At 53.3% G+C, this 16,736-nt stretch overlaps 1 protein-coding gene across 2 annotated transcripts; it reads right to left on the bottom strand.

Annotated features, from left to right (window-relative positions):
• Positions 1-333: 333 nt before the first annotated feature.
• PLA2G6 (phospholipase A2 group VI) lies at positions 334-16,415 on the bottom strand. Of its 2 annotated transcripts, XM_076337863.1 has the most exons (17): positions 16,249-16,415; positions 15,866-16,111; positions 15,121-15,336; positions 14,115-14,295; positions 12,357-12,544; positions 11,035-11,131; positions 9,873-10,055; positions 9,553-9,661; positions 8,806-8,958; positions 7,016-7,106; positions 6,071-6,234; positions 5,393-5,543; positions 5,075-5,211; positions 4,276-4,430; positions 3,357-3,524; positions 2,155-2,228; positions 334-1,626 (listed from the first exon to the last, which is right to left on the bottom strand). In XM_076337863.1, exons 2-17 carry the CDS (start codon positions 16,072-16,074, stop codon positions 1,485-1,487), a joined length of 2,418 nt encoding a protein of 805 aa, XP_076193978.1. In that variant the 5' UTR covers positions 16,075-16,111; positions 16,249-16,415; the 3' UTR covers positions 334-1,484. The 2 variants fall into 2 exon arrangements, with proteins under 2 accessions (XP_076193978.1, XP_076193989.1); XM_076337874.1 differs by lacking the exon at positions 8,806-8,958 and having other exon boundaries at positions 15,866-16,415.
• Between the last annotated feature and the right edge of the window lie 321 nt (positions 16,416-16,736).

Here is a 16,736-nt window from a genome sequence, read left to right as displayed (position 1 = left end):
GTTTTCAGTGTTCCTCTTTTTAGGCCAGACCAGCTCCAAGAGGATTCTCACACGGGAGCTGGTCCAAAGCCTCTCCACTGTCTGCAACTGATAAGCCCGGCATGCAGTGTTGTTCTTCATGGGACAGCCAGCCACTCACACCACGCACATGCTCCCCTGGCTGGCTGTAGGGACAGGCCATTTACCCCTTCAGCCCATACAAAGGGTATAACCCTGTGTCTCAAGGAGCCCACTTCATGATTTTCTACCTGGAAGAAATTCAGAGGCTGCAAGTTCAGAACCCCTCTGAGACTTTGTAGGATGGAGAGAGAGACAAGACAACCATGGACTGCATGACAGTGGAACCAAATGCAAACCTCTTTATTTCAGGTCATGTTAGTTTTGCACAGAAGCACTGCTCACAACAGCAGTCCATCCAGTCAAAAGCAAATGATTAAGAATTCAGTTTTTCAGGTTACTCCTCAAAACGCCTCCAAAGATACATAAATTATTTATAAATATGAAAATTTACTGCAGAAACATTGCAGAGTGTAGCATTCACACTGGAATTTCCACCAGTAAAAAAAGTAAATCCAAACTGTCACGGGGTCAGCTTCTTTAGTGGGAACTGATCTCAGAGCACTTCAATTCCACGTTAAGAATAAAGAGAAACGATCTCTCTGCCAAACCAAGGCTATTGTCCCTCATCTTGAGCTTGCTACAAGTAAAGACAGGCTTTCACATCTCAGCTCTTCAGCAAAGAGTAGCACAGCAAGTCAGGTGGCACAAAACAGTCTCGGGGTGGGGGGGGATGGTCTGCTCCCACCCTGGGTGCAGCCAGTACATGTGTTGCCAGCCCATCTCGGAGGGGAAAGGGGAAGGTGCTACAGAAGACAACCGGCTCAGGAAAGGTTTCCCCTGCTCCCAAGGCCAGTTGCAACATTCTGCATCATATCTACTGCAGAAAGATGCAGCGTTTCTGCTCCCCTTCAAACCAGGCGTGTTGAGGGAAGAATAATCCCTTTTCCCCATACTATACACTCCAAAACACCTTGGCCCCAGTGGGCCAAGTAATCCCTGACGCTTTACCTGGCCTTGGCCCATTCTGTGATGTGGGAAGGTGCACGGTGCTTTGTCAGTGGAGGTGCTGCACAGACAGGAGACAGACTCCCGCTGCTACAGCTCAAGACAGGTAGGTGGGGGCTCTGGCTTCTGGGAAGGGCTGTACGGTCAGAGAGCAGGGCAGCAAAACAGAGCGCAGCAGCAGAGATGGGGCCACAGTATGGAGATAACTGTCAGCATTTCACAACTGTCCGGGAATACATGGGTGTGTCCTGGAATACATGCGTATGTGCACTGTTGCCTATTAAATATCATTAATTCCTCATTATTAGTAGTAGTAGTCCCTCCCCCACCTCAACATCTTGGTTCAAGGGCAAATCCGAGCCATTTCAGTGTCTGCTGCTCCTTGCCACGGAGATGCTGAACAGGAACCTCCAGGTCAGTCATCGGCAGAGATGTTGCACCAGCTGCTCAAACTGCTCCCGATGCTGGTAGATGTAAAGCTGGGTGTCCCAGAGAGCATTCACCAGCACGGTGTCGTTCACCTCATCCAACATCACCTCCGTGTGCAGCTGCGGGCTGAGCCTGCATACGGCAAGACAGCATCACCAGCTGGGCACAAACAGGAGCGCGACAAGGCAGCAAGCGTGCCAAGCACAAGACTTGTGCGAAGTGGCTCCCGCCATCCTGGGCATTCGCTTCCCCTTATCTAGCAGGCTTGCAGCGCAGAGGCCTTCCCCCTCCTTCGAGGCACAACCACACTCAAGGCTGAGACTCAGTTCAGCAACTGCACCACCTAAGGCACGAGCCTCAAAACACGCTGTGCGTGGTGGAATAGGGCAGGATGTGCATCCCCTAAGGACCCTGTTAGACAGCATCCCCCGAGTCCCCACTAACCGACCCCAGACAAGGCATGCTCGGTGCATCAGCTCATAGAGTGGGCCGTGGCATCCTCCGATACGTCACTGAGGCATGAGGAGAGGGGTCAGGGGGACAGGTCCGGGCAGGCATGCTGCTGGAGGGGACACGACTTGGGATGACACATGCCACAGCCAGGTCTGAAGTGAGAGGGCTAAAAATAAAGTCTGTGCAGAGCGGAAAGGAAGCTCCTACCGGAAATATGGGACATCCGTCATCTCGCACCAGGCCCTGGCACGATCCACAGCTGGGCCATCTGCGTCAGTGCACTGCAGGAGAAACAGGCCCACAGTTAGAGCCTGACGGTCACATTGCTCTCCCCCTGCCTGCAAGAGGCTCCCCGGCACCAAGCCGAACTTGCACAAGCCGCAGAGGGAGAAGGAAAACCAGGAGCAAGTGCCTGCTGGATGGCAACATTCACCACCAAGAGTGGGGTGGCTTTTTGATTGTTTTTTTTAACATAAGAACAGTGCTCCTGGATCCTGGGGACACAAGGAATTGCACCCTACAGGTCCTCCCTCCATCACAGCACCAAGTGGATTCCCTTAAAGAAACACCCAGGATGATCTGAATCACAGCCTCCTTGGGGTTTCACCTCTTATCCAAGCCCAGTAGCAGTAGAGCCTGTGATTACTGCAGGCTTTCTGGGCTATCCTGGGACAGCTTCCCTGGGAGCCCTGAAGTAAAAGACGGGAAGCAGAGGGACCTCTCCGGGTATTTTCTGGCTTTAGGAAGCTAAGAGGAGATAAAGTGACAGAATTAAGATTATAGTCAAAACCTCAGTTCTGATCTTTCTGGCTTTCACTCATTTGGAATGTTTTCACATGCAACATTTAATCAGCTTCTTTCTGAAGCATCCAAGGATGTATGCCTATTACACACTCCTAACCACAGCTCTGAACTACTGCTTTTTATTAGTGATACTCCCACTTCTCTAGCATTTGCTAATTTCCCCAGTGGGGATAACAAAGCTTTTCTGAAGAAAAATGAATTGCTGTTTTCTGAGGCGTGATTTTTTTGGTCCAGGTTGCTCAGACGATAATCAGTGCTCCCTGGAAAGATACTGAGTTTCACAAACACACCTGCAAATGTTCCTAGGGCTCACTGACCACCATCCTGTCCTCAGCTCTCCCACACCTTAGCTCCTTACAGCTGCAGGGACTGCAGCTCCCTTGGGACTTGAAACCCCGAACAGGCAGACAGGGCTTCAGACCCGCTGTGCTCCCACAATTCTTAGGTTACCCACTACATCCATTCCTTGAACTGGCCATGGTCAGAGCAGTTCCAAGGAAATACAATTTTCTTCCAAAAGGAAGAAGCTGAAGACTGGAAACCTTTGCTCCCTCCCTGCAAGCAGCCCCAGGGGTCTTCCCCCATCCGCTCCTCCCAGTACTCACACAATCCACCACCATCTTGCCAAGCTCCCTGGCCCCAAAGACGGTCTTCGCCAGCTCCCAAGGGTTGGAGGGACGGAAAACATCCACAGAGCTCACCGGGACCTGCGGAGGCTTCCCTGTCCCCAGGGAGACCACCAACCCCAATTTTCTTACTTTCTGCCTCTGACCCTGTGGACAAACAAAAGATTTGCTTGCAAGGACCAACAATTAAGGCGGAGCGTGTCTTTCACAGTAGTCTTGGGGAAGCTCTGAAAGCCAAGGTAAAAGGCTCGGTAGCCTTTCCTCTCCCCCATCTTCCCCCTTTAGTACTGCCTGGTGAGACAGGAATAATCCACGTGACTTCAACAGTTGCACTGTTCCGTCCCTTACACCCCTGGCTGCACCCAAACGCATGGGATCACCCCAAAGATGAGTCCTAGGACCAGATGACTGTGCAACAGTCCAACTCTTTCAGTCATTTTGGCAACACACCTCCACTTTCAGCTACACGGACCAGTAGCTGCCAGTAGTTAGTCATCTTTCTGAGGAACTTGCCACACCACAGAAGGCATTCACTCTTCAGTCTTGCAAAGTGCCCTACCATTGTCTTCTCCATTTATTTTTGGGCAGAAAAAGGCCCTGCAGAGCTGCATCAAGGGCCACACACAACCATCAACTGAATCATCCTTGCTCAAAGTAGCAAGGACAGGCTGATGGGGCTGCCTCCCTGTCTCAACACCCTTGTCACAAGAGGTATTTCACCTCTCAGCCACCATTCCCAACACATATCCCCCTTCATACATGCCCTTCTAGGGTGCTGCACTGCTAACTTGTTTATCCACTAGAGAGGCATCTGTTCGCAAACCCTCGTCCCCTTCAAGGGAGGCTCAGTGGAGCCAATAAAGACCCAGTTACCAGTCAGGGCCAGGATTTCCCTCACCTTCTTGATCAGCGTCTTGTTGTACTCGTGGATCTCTGTCAAGGCATCAAGGGTCGGGTTGTTGGCTAGCAGCCCACCATCCAGAAAGCGGCCTATCGGCCGGAAATATGTGGGAGCCGCACCGCTGCAGCGGGCAGCACGCCATACAAGTTGGTCTGGAGGGAGAGAAAGCATAGAGCCTCTTGCAGCAACTTTCCTGTGTGCAAGAAACACCCCACCTTCACCAACACAAATCAGGAGGGCTTGCAACCCCAGAAGACCCTGCCCTAGATAGTCGTGCCTCTTTCTCCCAACAGTAGGGCCTCTGCTTGGATGCATAGGATTATTTGTGGGGGGTTTAAAAGATGTTCTCAACACTTTCCACATATCCTGGGTCAAATTCACTCTCTACCAGCTTCATTGCTGCTATTTTGATGGTGAACCAGTTATGTTTGCTAGACAAAGAAAGAAGCAAGCTGGAGGGGGTTGCATGCTTCAGTTACACAGCTTTTCCATGTTAATCTGTTCCTGAGAGCCCAGGGAAAGGTACTGACTGTATGCAGGACTCCTCTAGCAGACCCATTCCTCATGAACCTCACTAGCCAGCCCCTGTTCCTGTTACAAGAGAAACCAAGGGAGGAGGAGAGAGGAGAAAAGGGAACCATCACTAGGACCAAGCTACAAGTCAAGATCAGGGACAAGCCATTGCTGGGACACCCCAATTTTCAGAGCAATGGGAGGAAGAACAGAAAATCTTCTGTCTCTGAGGGATGGCCCCCTCCCCTGCCAACCAGCTGGACTGCTGTGTGCCAGCATTTACCTTCTGGCTGAGTGAGTGGTTTGAAAGATGCACTTGTCTTGTATTCAGTGGAGGTTTTTGTCTCTGGTACGGGGTAATTCCGGAAAAGGTGGAGCTCAGCTGGCTGCCGGTCGCACAACGTCCCTGTCACTATAACCCTGGGGGAGAGGACATGACAGAATAAGAGTAAAATGGAAAAAACCCATACTTATCGCTTCAATAGTCTGCACATCACACTCCTCCAGATCTGCTCTAAGGAAAGGCTGAGCATCTCTGCTGAGAGGGGTCTAGAGCACACTCAGGAAAGCATCAACCAGCGCAGCCCCAGGCAGGACTTACTTGGGTTTTTGGACATCTGTCATTTTGGTGTTTTCCCCAAATTCCTTCTTCAAGAACTCATCCAGGGGCTCCGACTCGTAGGGCCGAGACCCCCGGAACACCATGTCCTTCATGCGGAAGTACAGGCAGCGCATGTAGTCCATGGACTTCCCTGAGACGGGCAACAGCGTCAGCAGGAGCAGGGGGTGGGAGGAAGGGCAGGCAGAACAAACAGCACATCAGAGCTGGGACTTTCCAGGACCAGCGGGAGATGAGAGGCATCACTCCCAATCCCATCCCCTTCCCAGGCTGCCTGTCATCTGCTCAGACCTCAGCAGCATGACTGGGTAGGATTAAAGAGGAAGGGCAAGCCGGAGGATAGTTTCCTGCTACCAGAAAGTGCCGATCACCTTGTTGTGAAACCCCCGTGGAAGGAGCAAGAAGAACAGAACATTGCACTCTGCCACCACACGCTTCCCAAAACCCAGAAAGCTGCTCAAGGCCAGCTGACATGAGAATCGAGCACAAAGCCAGGTCTAGGCTTTCCTTCATTAACAAACATCCCTTCCCTCCTTTGGCAGGGACAACAAATCTCAGCCGGGACTCAGAGAGGCAGCTCTCACCCTGCATCCGCTCCCCACAGAGGAGCGCTCAAGCCCACAGGAGCAAGAAGGGGCCCATTATTCACACTGTCCTCACCGTGTACAATAGCCAAGGCCAAGATCCCCCCAGTGCTGGTCCCCGCGATCCAGTCAAAAATCTCACGAACGGGACGGCCCGCAGCCTTTTCGATAGCCAGGAGGAGTTGGATGAGCACCAGGCCTCGGATGCCCCCTCCATCCAGGCACAGGAGGCGGTCATGACTGGAGAGAGACAGACACAGGTGACTGGGAGCTGTGGGACAGCTTACAAATCACAGCATGCCACGTGGGAACGTGGGTGGGAAACTAGGTCGTTAACAAGAACACTGCTGTGGACAGTGTAATCGGTGAACAAATAAATCCCACGGTGCTTCCTCAGATGCAAGTAAGACCGAACACAGCCAGATAAGCCTCGTCAGAGCTGGTGCAACACCACTTGCTCTTTTAGCCATCTCTAACCTCTACACTAGAGATATTCACAAGCCAAAAACACATCCAAGTCCCTTACTACGCAGTAATGGATACTGTCTCATAAATAAAAATCAGACAGCCCTAAGTTCCTGCTAGCAGCACTTCAGTGCCAACCCTCCCTCCACTCCGTGCAAGGTGAGGTGCAGGCACTGCCAAGGCAGTGCACAGGCTGGCAAAGGAGCTGGGTGAGCGTCAGGGCAGCGCGTGGAGATGGGGAAATCACAAAGCCAAAACAGCATTTGGTGCCCAGTGGCAGAGGGGAGGGACAGAGCAGGGGTTTCACCTGCTAGTTCAGGCTCCACTGCAGCTCCAGGGCTGCAGGCAGGAACAGGCAGCAGCCTTTTATGGGAACAGAGATTTATCGCAACAGGGCGCAGGGGGGGTTCTGGCAAAAACTGCAACAACAATGGACACTAAATAATGTCAGCTCTGAGGATGCCACACCCACAGGTGTGGGTGGGGAGGAATTCACACACACAGCTTTCACCTTCAAGATGCACGGGAGCCTGGACAGAAGCTGTTCCTCACTTACTTTCTTCTACCCTCACTGGGCGAGTCCACAACATCTGGTGCCTTCAACAACTGTCCGAGCGTTGTGGAAACATACAGAAGGTCCTTGTACCCTAGAGGGCCATGAACATGCAAAAGGAAAAAAAAAATTAGAGACCACTTTGCTACCTGAACCCTCTGATACGTGCCTCAGAGATATTAGTCAACCAAATTATACTTAGTCAATTAGAAAACCTTCAATTATTCTTCCTACTTTCTCTCTGTCCCCAGAAAACTCGGTCAGGGTACCCAAACCTCCCACCCCTGCGGTAAATCGTTTCCATCATAATCACACAGAGAACATCCAACTTCCTTCCCGATCGAATAAAGCTCCCTGTGGGAGACACAAGCCATCTTACCCATAGCCACCAGGTACCCCCCCAGATTAAACTCTGCACCAAAGAGAAGAAACCCCGTCCTTTTGAGCAGGCAGCTGGAGATGCACTAGCAAAGACAAAGGATTTGTAGAAGCAGATGATGAGCACAGTAGGCGAGAGAGAAGGTAGAGCTTAGCAGCGTGCCCACTACGCAGTTTACTGCAAGCTGTAAGATAAAACTTCAATCTACTCCTGCGAGGTAACCTAGGCAGGAGAGCTGTGGGGACAGGGTGGCTTGTCATTACCCCTCAGCTGATGTACACCCAGGCCACCCTGGGTGCAGGGCACCAATCCAGCCTACGTGAGAAGCCAGCCTGCAAAACCAAAAGAAGAAACAACAGGGGGAGAGAAGTTAAATACTCCTGCCAGCGCCCAGACCGGAAGGTGGCTGTGGATGACACTGAATGTGGTGAGGAGTTTCTTCAAGGGCCAGAGACCAGGACAAAAAAGGGCCTCGCTCTGTCACTGCATCAGAGCTGAAACTGGGAGTCACCTTCACAAGGCCACGGTGAGAAGAAAGTCCTGGTGTCACCAGCCAGTGAGACCTGTGGTGACACAGACGCACTCCAGCGCCTGGGGGGGTGCGGGGTGTGTTGTCCTCTAGCCCCACAGGAGGGCCTTTGCAAAGGAAACCACCAACCTGAGAGGGGAAGTGGACCACAAGAGGCTGTTATCTGCCTGCATGCCCCTCTCACGAGGATCAGAGCCTCCCTCCAAGCCAGCTCACCCACTGCCCACTCCATAACCCCTCATGCTGCCTCTGCCTGAGCTCCAGAGCTCCCCAGAGGAGGAAAGCCCGGCACCTAGAATAGACCCATGGGCTATTCACACAGTCTGGGCAGCACAGAGCACAAGCTACAACACAATCATATGTCCTAAGGTAGGCTTTTCCTACGCGTAATGTAAACCCTGTGACCAGGGTCGCTTATCCCTAGGCTTCATCCCTTTCCTCCCCGAGCTGCTGGCCTCCAGGATCTGAATGAGTGACACTTCTAATTTCCTTGTGCCCAGCATGACACTCGGAGGTTCTCGAGGCAGACCAGCAAGTCCCTCCCCTTCTGTACATGACCCAGCAGATAAAGTGCATACAGGCAACTAAGTCCTACACCTCTTCCAGAGGGGTGAGGGAATCGGTCTTCCCTTTCCTTTTTACAGAGCTGCATTGCGTCAGGTCTATAAAACAAAAGTTTAGAGTACAAGGGTTTAGAGTAAACACACAGGAAAAACAGAGAAAAGAGACGGGATCCTGCAACAGCTGAATGAGGACAGAGTCACCAGAAACTGAGAGCTAGGAGACAGTTGGAGCTAGGAGCACGGCCCATCTGAAGAAGAGATCTGAGACAGCACTGTGAAGCCAGAAGGGAGGAAAGCGAGGGAGGGCCAGGGGAGGCTTTACCTAAGCTGTTGACGCTGCTCCACGAGGAAGGTTGGCCTTCCAGGAAGAAGGAGGCGGCAGATGGTGCCAGGCTTGGGGAGTCGGGATTGGGTGGGTGGCAGCGTTCGGTCCCTACAGTTTGCAGCAGGTCTAAGAGCACTTTCCGGTTCGCACCTTAGGTGACGAAGGGGAAGTCACAGATCAGAAAGAGAATCAGTGCACGCACACGCTGGGGGGGGCGGGCTCTGTCAAATTCACAGCAGCCCTGACCCTCACAAAACCTCTGGGATGACCTGGGGAAGGGAAAAGTACGTCCCGGGTATCTCTCCCCAAACACCAGGCAGCAGGACTTGTGCACAGCAGGGGTACCCAATGCTGTGCAGCTTCAAGGGTGTGTGCCAGACACTCCTTGCCACTGAAAAACTGCCCGTGTCTGCTTACGCCTGGGCGGTTCAGCAGCACTGCATCATCCTGTTGTGAGCCTGCAGCGCCTGACATCGTGGCTTGAAAGAGGGGGAGTGCGTGCCAGCTTTTCCTCTTGCATCTCTGTCTCACAGAAGAGAAATTCATCAAGGGCTATTAATACAAAGCCTACACTGCTAGCTCAGGAAGTGCCTAGCTGTGAGCGACTAGAAGCTGGGAAAGCATGTTGGAGAAGCATCACTCACACTTGGCATGTTTTCACCTCTCCCCAAGACACTGTTTTGGCCACCAAGGGGAGACAGGATGCCGGGTTCACCCTGCAACGCTGCTGACATGCTCCCTCACCTTTGCTGCTCCTGGCTGCCAACAGCCCTGGTGTCTCCCCGAAATCATTGGGGATCTCGACATCTCCTCCAAACACAACAATCGCTTTGATCATATCCAGGTGGTCATGCTAGGGGACAAGAGAAAGCTCAGTCAAGAGCCACGCTCCCCTTGGCTACATCATCTCTCATTCCCTCCCTCTTCTTTCCACTAGCCAAGGCACCCACAAGGGATCACCCCATGAAAGACAACAGCTAGAATTTCAAAGGAGTCTGTCCCTGCCTCAACCCTTCAAGAAAATCCTCTCTCTCCTTCCCAGCAGCCTCTTGCAGAGAACTCACCTTCATGGCCAGGTGCAGTGGTGTGTTGCCATCCTGACCCCTGGCATTGGTGTGGGCCCCGTGTGTCAGCAGTACCATGGCGCAGTCAAAGCGTCCCCTCTTGACCGCAATGTGCAGAGCCATGTCAGCCGTCCGGCTGGTCAAGTTCACCTCGGAGCCGTACTCAAGCAGCAGCCGTGTCATCTGTGCCCAAGCGTGCACATGCCAGGTCAAGAAGAGAGAAAGCGATCATCAGGACAACCGCCTGGGCACTCAAACGATCCAGGTCTCATGGCAAGCAAAGCAGGGGAAGAGGCAGGACCCTTAGCCTGGAAACGGCTGGCTGGCAGATGCCAGCTGCATTGTTCCAAGCACAGGAGATGGGGGTTTGTCTGTCTTTTACCACAGAACTAGTTGGTGGTTTCACAATCTGGCTAAAGCTTCTGGATGTTTTGGGACTTATATGCAAGTGTAGCAACTGGCTGAGAGCAATGGAGAAAAAACAGTTCCTACTCAGGCCAGAATCCTTGCAGACTGGAGGGAAAAAGTTTGCTTTTTGATCTTCTCTTTATAAGCCAAGCAGATTTATGTCTGCTCTGAAACTCCACAGGACATTTCTGAGAGGGATGTGACACTGCAGGAGGGAAAACAGTCCTGCCATAGGAATGTCCTCTGCTTGCAACAAGCACCATCAGGTGCTCCAGCATGGCACATCACACCACTGATCTGCCCATCTCTGGCAGAAGATGGACCATAACCCACATGCCACCACCCTGTGCCTACCTCACACTCTCCCTGCAGTTTTCAAGGCATCAATCTGCTTCCTTCCGTGAAACTGTCAGTAATGAGAAGAGAGCTCCCCCCAGAGGTAACAGTGACACTGCTGCAATTTCCCCAACAAAAAGGGAAAAGGGACAAGCTGGCAGGTTCACAGCCAAGGATGACATACTAGGGATGAGCCCACCAGTGTGTTTCACTGCAGGGCTCCACTGCTCCATCCCCCGTGGCAAACAGCACTGATCAGCACAGGCCAAAGAAAATCAAACATGGGGCTGCTGGCTGGGCTCTGACATTCCCAGGGCTCTGCACATGCGCTCAGGAAAGGGAGTGGTCAGCAGCAGGAGGAATTAACCGGGTGCTGGGTGGCAGCACAGGCCCTCGCCACAGATTGGCTTCCATTTACCTCTGCCTTCTTCGCCCAGTGCAGAGGAGTGGCTTCATAGCGCGCGTCCTTGGAGCGAACCTGGCTGGCATCCACCTCGAGGATGGCCTGGGCACACCTGGCAAAGACAACAAGATGAAGGGATGGGTGGCTGCCGTCTTGACTCAAGACCTTCACTCACATCAGCACCTGCCTCCTGCCCAGAGTGTTTCAGGAAACCCTTCAGCAGCAGCAGGCTCTCTGCAACACCTGCAAGTTCCTCAGCTGCAGTTTTGTTTTGCTCTTTTTAGAAAGGAAGGGTGCAACAGGAAGCATACAAGCTGTGGAGCAACATCTGGGTGCTTCTCCAATACAGGCATATGGCATTTCTGGAAACCCTCAAGACCCGAGGGGAAATTCTTCTCTTCTCCCTTTCTCTCCGTGGAAACGTGGGGATAAAACTGGAACTGTTAAATACTTGCTGAAATTAGGAATCTGTGTACTTCCCTATGAGTGAAAAATCACACCTATTGTAAATAGACTAGTACCTAGTGCCTAGAAAGCGTGGGTAGGTAGACTTAAGAAACAAGCATACGCTCTCCACTCTGAAACACCACCAAATAAACCATGTACAAGAGATCAAGCCCCACTGCAAGGTAAGGGACCTAAGCACATTTTTGGCTTGTGAATGTGTCTCTAATCTTGGAAAGCACTTTTCAAAATGCTGAAAAATTAGCTAGCAGCAGCTAGTGTTGACTTGAGAGCCCTATTCATAGAGCTCAGACAGTCTATGAAAATTAAGTATTATAAAGCACATACAAAGAGAATCAAATCTCTCCAGGGAAAACAAAACAGGGAGTAAACATCGTGTCTCTTTTGATTCAGTTCCAGAGTGTGTTATTAACAGTCAAGAGTATCAACAGTCAAGCCCACAGGAGACAGGAATAGCTAGGCTTTGAAATGAAAGCTTATTAGGATCAGAGCACTGAAAGACAGAGGTACAGCAATTAGCAATACTATTTAAGCATCAGTAAATCATCTTCTCACAGCTTATTCTGAGAAAAAGTATTTCACAAACTTTTTTTTTTTTTTAAATCTGTCTCTTTCTCCTGATGTCTGATACTAAATAATATATATAGATAAATTCAGGGAAAAGTTTTTTTTTCTGAAAATGTTTCTTTCTTTTCCACACCGGCACTTCTCTGCTCTTTTGCCAACTCCATGATGCAGCAGAGGACAGCACAGGACATCTTCCTACTGAGCACTGCCCTGAAAGGGGTCCAGTCTTGGACAACCCTGAGCAAGCAGACAGGTCCCCAGACTGGAGGAAGAGCCCTGTTCTGGCAGCCCAAGCGGTTACTTACCCCTTCTGGGAGAACTTCAGTGCCGTGTGGATGGGGTAGCCCAGCGTCCCCATGACGCTGCAGCTGGCACGGCATTTCAGCAGAGACCGAACCATGTCCTCTTTGCCCAGCTGACAAGCGAGATGCAGAGCGGTCAGCCCCTCGTGGCTCAGGTGGTCCAAGCCAGCAGTTGGGGTTCTGCCCAGGAGCTGGGAAGAGGAGGCAATAGATAAATAGACAGACAGACACGGAAAAGCACCGTCTCTCTTCCTGAGCTCCGAGGACAGACTCTGGTGCACTGGGCTCCTCACGATGCTACAGCCTGTCCTCTCCACCCCTGCTTCCAACACAGTAGCTATGGAAGCGCTCCTTGTTTTCTCTCCCCAAAGGGTTTATCGCTGTTCTCTGTGCCCTCTTCCTCTGGCCCAGGTGCTTCTGAGACACCCCTCAGCCGAAAAGGGCTCGCGCCACCTTGAACGACACAAGCCAGCAGACTCCCACCATCTCCCACTGCATGAGCCAAGCTCAGCCCAACCAAATGAGAGCGCTAACTGAAACCAGTAGTTTCCTCTCTTGCTGAGGCCCCATCAGTTACCACAGCCAGTCAGCTGCAACCTCCCCTGCAACTCCACCATTGCTTTCAGATACAAACAGGATTCGGTTTAAAATATACAGGTGGGGATACATTTGAAGGAATTTTCCTATTCTCCCCATAAATTTTAGACCTGTTACCTGCTGCCTGGTTTGTTACACAAAAATATCCTGCTGCCGTACTGGGGAAACCCTGCAAGCCTTGGTGCATGCAAGAGAAGCGGGAATTTAGAGTTTCTTTTCTCTGGTTTAGCAAGGAATCAAGAGAGAAAAGACACAAACAGGAGACAGATCAGACCTGGAAGTATTTCTGTAACAACAAGCCAAGTTGCTGCCATCGGAGAAATAAAGGAAGATGGTATCTTTTTAATACAAAGGTCCTAACTGCCCTGCTCCACAGCATGTCAAGCCCCGATCGTCATCCCTCCCCCATCACGCATTAGGAAACTCCAGCACAGTCTGGCAGGCAGAGGGAGAGCTGTCACAACAGGTATTGGGCAAATGTGGGGGGTGCAGCCATAGGGGAGAGCCGGTCTCACACTCGCACTGGGTGCTGGGGAGCTGACAGACCTGAGGAACCAACGTGGAAGGCCGCCCACGCCCTTACGAACCCTGTCACTCTGCCCAGCACTTCTCAGCAATCGAGAACGCCTCTGGCTTCAGACTGTCTCTGCCTCGAGGCTCTGATTGCTGTCCCCTGTGCAAGGCCGCTCAGTTCAAACAACAGGTTCTGCAGCTCAGGAGAGCCCAGGGCGGCTCCAAACTGTCCTTCAGTCTGTGGGCAACACACACTCCCCCACAGCAGCCTAAACACATGCTCCCCCACAGGAGCACTCTGCCCAGAACCAAATACCCTGCTCGGAGGAGATGGAGAAGGGACAGCCAAGGGCCTGAGGAAAGGCAGGATGAAGGCCTGATGCAAATAGCAATGAAGGACACTTTCTGAGGAGACTTGCTTAATATCCTTGTTCCACTGCAGGGTGGAATCTGGAGCCTGCTTATGGGAAACAGCACCACTAAAGGGGGAAGAAAGAGGCTGAAATCAGCCTCAAGCATTAACTTGATGCTGCAGCAGAGGAAACTGACTTTCTCCTCTCCTGTTTGCAGCTATTTTCCTGTCTCCCTCCTCACAGCATAGAGAGGACCCATTCTAGTCCCATTCCCCCCCAGCTTTGAAATCGCTCCCACCTCGATGGTCTGGGGGCTGTTCCCTCGCACAGCATAGTGGAAAACAGTCTCCCCGTTCCTGTCAGTAATGTCCACCCGCGCGTGGCACTCCAGCAGCTCCAGCAGGCACTCCATGTCTCCCTTGCGGCACGCCAGGTGCAGCGGGGTGCAGCCATCCTCGCTGTCCGTGCTGTTCACGCAGCTGCAAGAGATGAGTCAACGTGAGGCCAAGGAAGGGCTACAAAGACAATTTGCAGCTGCCCTGGGAGCTGATACGAAGGTACCTTCCACATCTGCAACAGGTCCCGCTGGTGCGAACCACGAGGTTCACAAAAGCCCGGCCTCTTGCCAGGGAAGGAGCACAGGGAAGGGCCACCAAGAAGCCCTGCCACGGACCCTCTCCCTGACACGCTGCTCCTTCCTCTGCCCCCCATATGGGAGCAGCTCCCCCTGCCCAAAGGAAGGCAGGAGACAGGTTACAGTCAGCAACCTGGCGGAGGCGCTGCCATTAGTCTCCCAGTCCCCTAACTCCTCACTAGTCTCCCCTATCCTCAATGAACTTCCCCATAAAAAGAGAGCAAGGGCTTGTAGCCAAAAACCGTTCCCAGACAGTCCTATTGTACCGCCTCTCTCGTGGTTTACAAAGTCAGCCACAACCCCCTCCAAAAAGCAGCTCCACAAGGGTTGCAAGAATCTAACTAGTGCCTCTAGCAAAACACTTCAATCCTTTAGCTCAACCACCAGCGCTCCGGGCTTTAACGTCCACAGCAGCAGGTTGAAAGCCCACCAATAAGCTTCCACAGCGACCATCGGACTCCCTTTGCTACCACATCTGTCATTCAGGCAAGACACACCAAGGCCGGCACTTTTAAACTCGACCTCTGCAGTAACCACAGGCGTTAAGCTCCCCCAAGAAGCAGCCCCTGTTGCTTTGGTACATCAAGCCGGGATACCCTAATCTGGCCTAGCCTGCCCCCCGAGCTCGTTCCCAGCACCAGGCCCACCGGAGACCCCTCCCACCCCTTGCCTCAGAACGTGGTTGTGCCGGAAGCTCTCACGATGGCCTATCTCCACCGCGACATGTGCCAAGGACCAGCTGGGGTGGTTGCGGAAGCAGTCACTGAGCTGCTGGAGATCCTCCAGCGACAAGGGCTGGCGCGAGCTCTCGTAGAAAGGGTGCAGCTGCCTGGCATACTGCTCAAAATGCATCAGGGCATCTGCTTCATTGTCCAGCTGGAAGAGCCTGGTGGAAAGGCAAACGCAGCGTTGGTCCTGCTCAAAGAAACCACCTCCATCCCATGTATCTGAAGAGAAACAGCTCTTCTTCAAACATTAGTGCTGGGCACCTTCCCATTCCTCCTCATCCGGTGTTATGCTTGTTCCAAGGGAAGAAAGGAGCCTACTTCATTAGCAGAGAGCATCTCCTCTTCCTGAGGAACATTAACTTTTGGGCTGAAGTATCCTGTGCTCCCAATGCTAAAGCAGCAACAGGTACGAATGGAAGTGCACGTATCTGTGGATGTTCTGACCCGAATACCTATTTCACAGTTGCCTGTTTTCACAGTGTTTGGACCCCATCCTGCCCTGTTCTCACAAGCTGCTTTGATGACGACTTCTCCACCAGCACACCCAAGGGTCTCCCACTCTTCATGAGCCCACCTGCTGATCAAACACATCACCCCACGCCCGCGAAGCACTGCGGTCCTGAGATCTGAGACTTCGGGTCTTTAGTTTCACGCTTGAGTAGTGATTGCTAAAGATCCGTTACTTACCGGAAAGCGACCTGCGGACTCTGGGGATTCACCAGCAGGCAATCCCATGAGCGAGCATGGCTGTTCTTATACAGGGCCACCCTGCCTTCCTCCCTCAGGCACGTATGAGCGGCATACTCCGCAGCCGGCACCTCCTTCACCCGGTAAGGGTTTGTGAATATTTGGGTGACGCTGTTGATGGTATTCACCAGCCGACCGAAGAACTGCATCTTCTCTGGAGACTCGGGCGGCTTCTCCCCCCGCGTCCTGAGGGAAACCCGGTCACAGGCTCCGCCCGGCCCGGCCCCTGCCCTTCCCTGAACTCAGCCACCCGGCGCCAGGAAAGGAGAACCGAGAGCCGCCGGGGTGACACACCACCCGGGAGGAAAGCCCGGCACCGGCACCTGCGGTTTCTTTCCTGGCTCCTCCGGGAAGAGCACCCGCTTCTCCTCAGCGCCTCACGGCGACCGCCGACCTCTGACCTCCCTCTCGCGGGCCTCACCCCGCCGCCGCGGCGGCGGGAAACACCCCCCTCCACGGCCAGCCCCGGCGCCCTGCCGCCTAGCCCGCGCTGGGAGGAGCCGCCCGCCGCCGGGGAGGCGGAGCGGGGCCCGGCGGGCCGGGGCTGGGGGCGGACCCGCGGCCTGGCGGGGCCGGGCCCTGCGCCCGGGGTGCGGCGGCGCCCGCAAAGCACGACGGGCCCCCAGCATCCTCCGCGCGGGACCCCCGGCCCGCTTCGCCGGCCGCCCGCCAATCGCCGCACCGCCCCCCGGGACGGGCCAATCAGCGGCGCCGCGCCCGGGGAGGGGCGATTGGGGCGGGGGAGCGCGGCGAGCGCCGCTGCGTCACTCCCGCCGCCATCCCGGAGGAGGGCGGAAAGACAGGGGGCGCC

This window comes from Aptenodytes patagonicus, chromosome 1, assembly GCF_965638725.1.
Source record: "Aptenodytes patagonicus chromosome 1, bAptPat1.pri.cur, whole genome shotgun sequence".
Lineage (NCBI taxonomy): Eukaryota > Metazoa > Chordata > Aves > Sphenisciformes > Spheniscidae > Aptenodytes > Aptenodytes patagonicus.
Note: the sequence above shows the minus strand (reverse complement) of the source record. Positions and strands in the feature narration are given on the sequence as shown.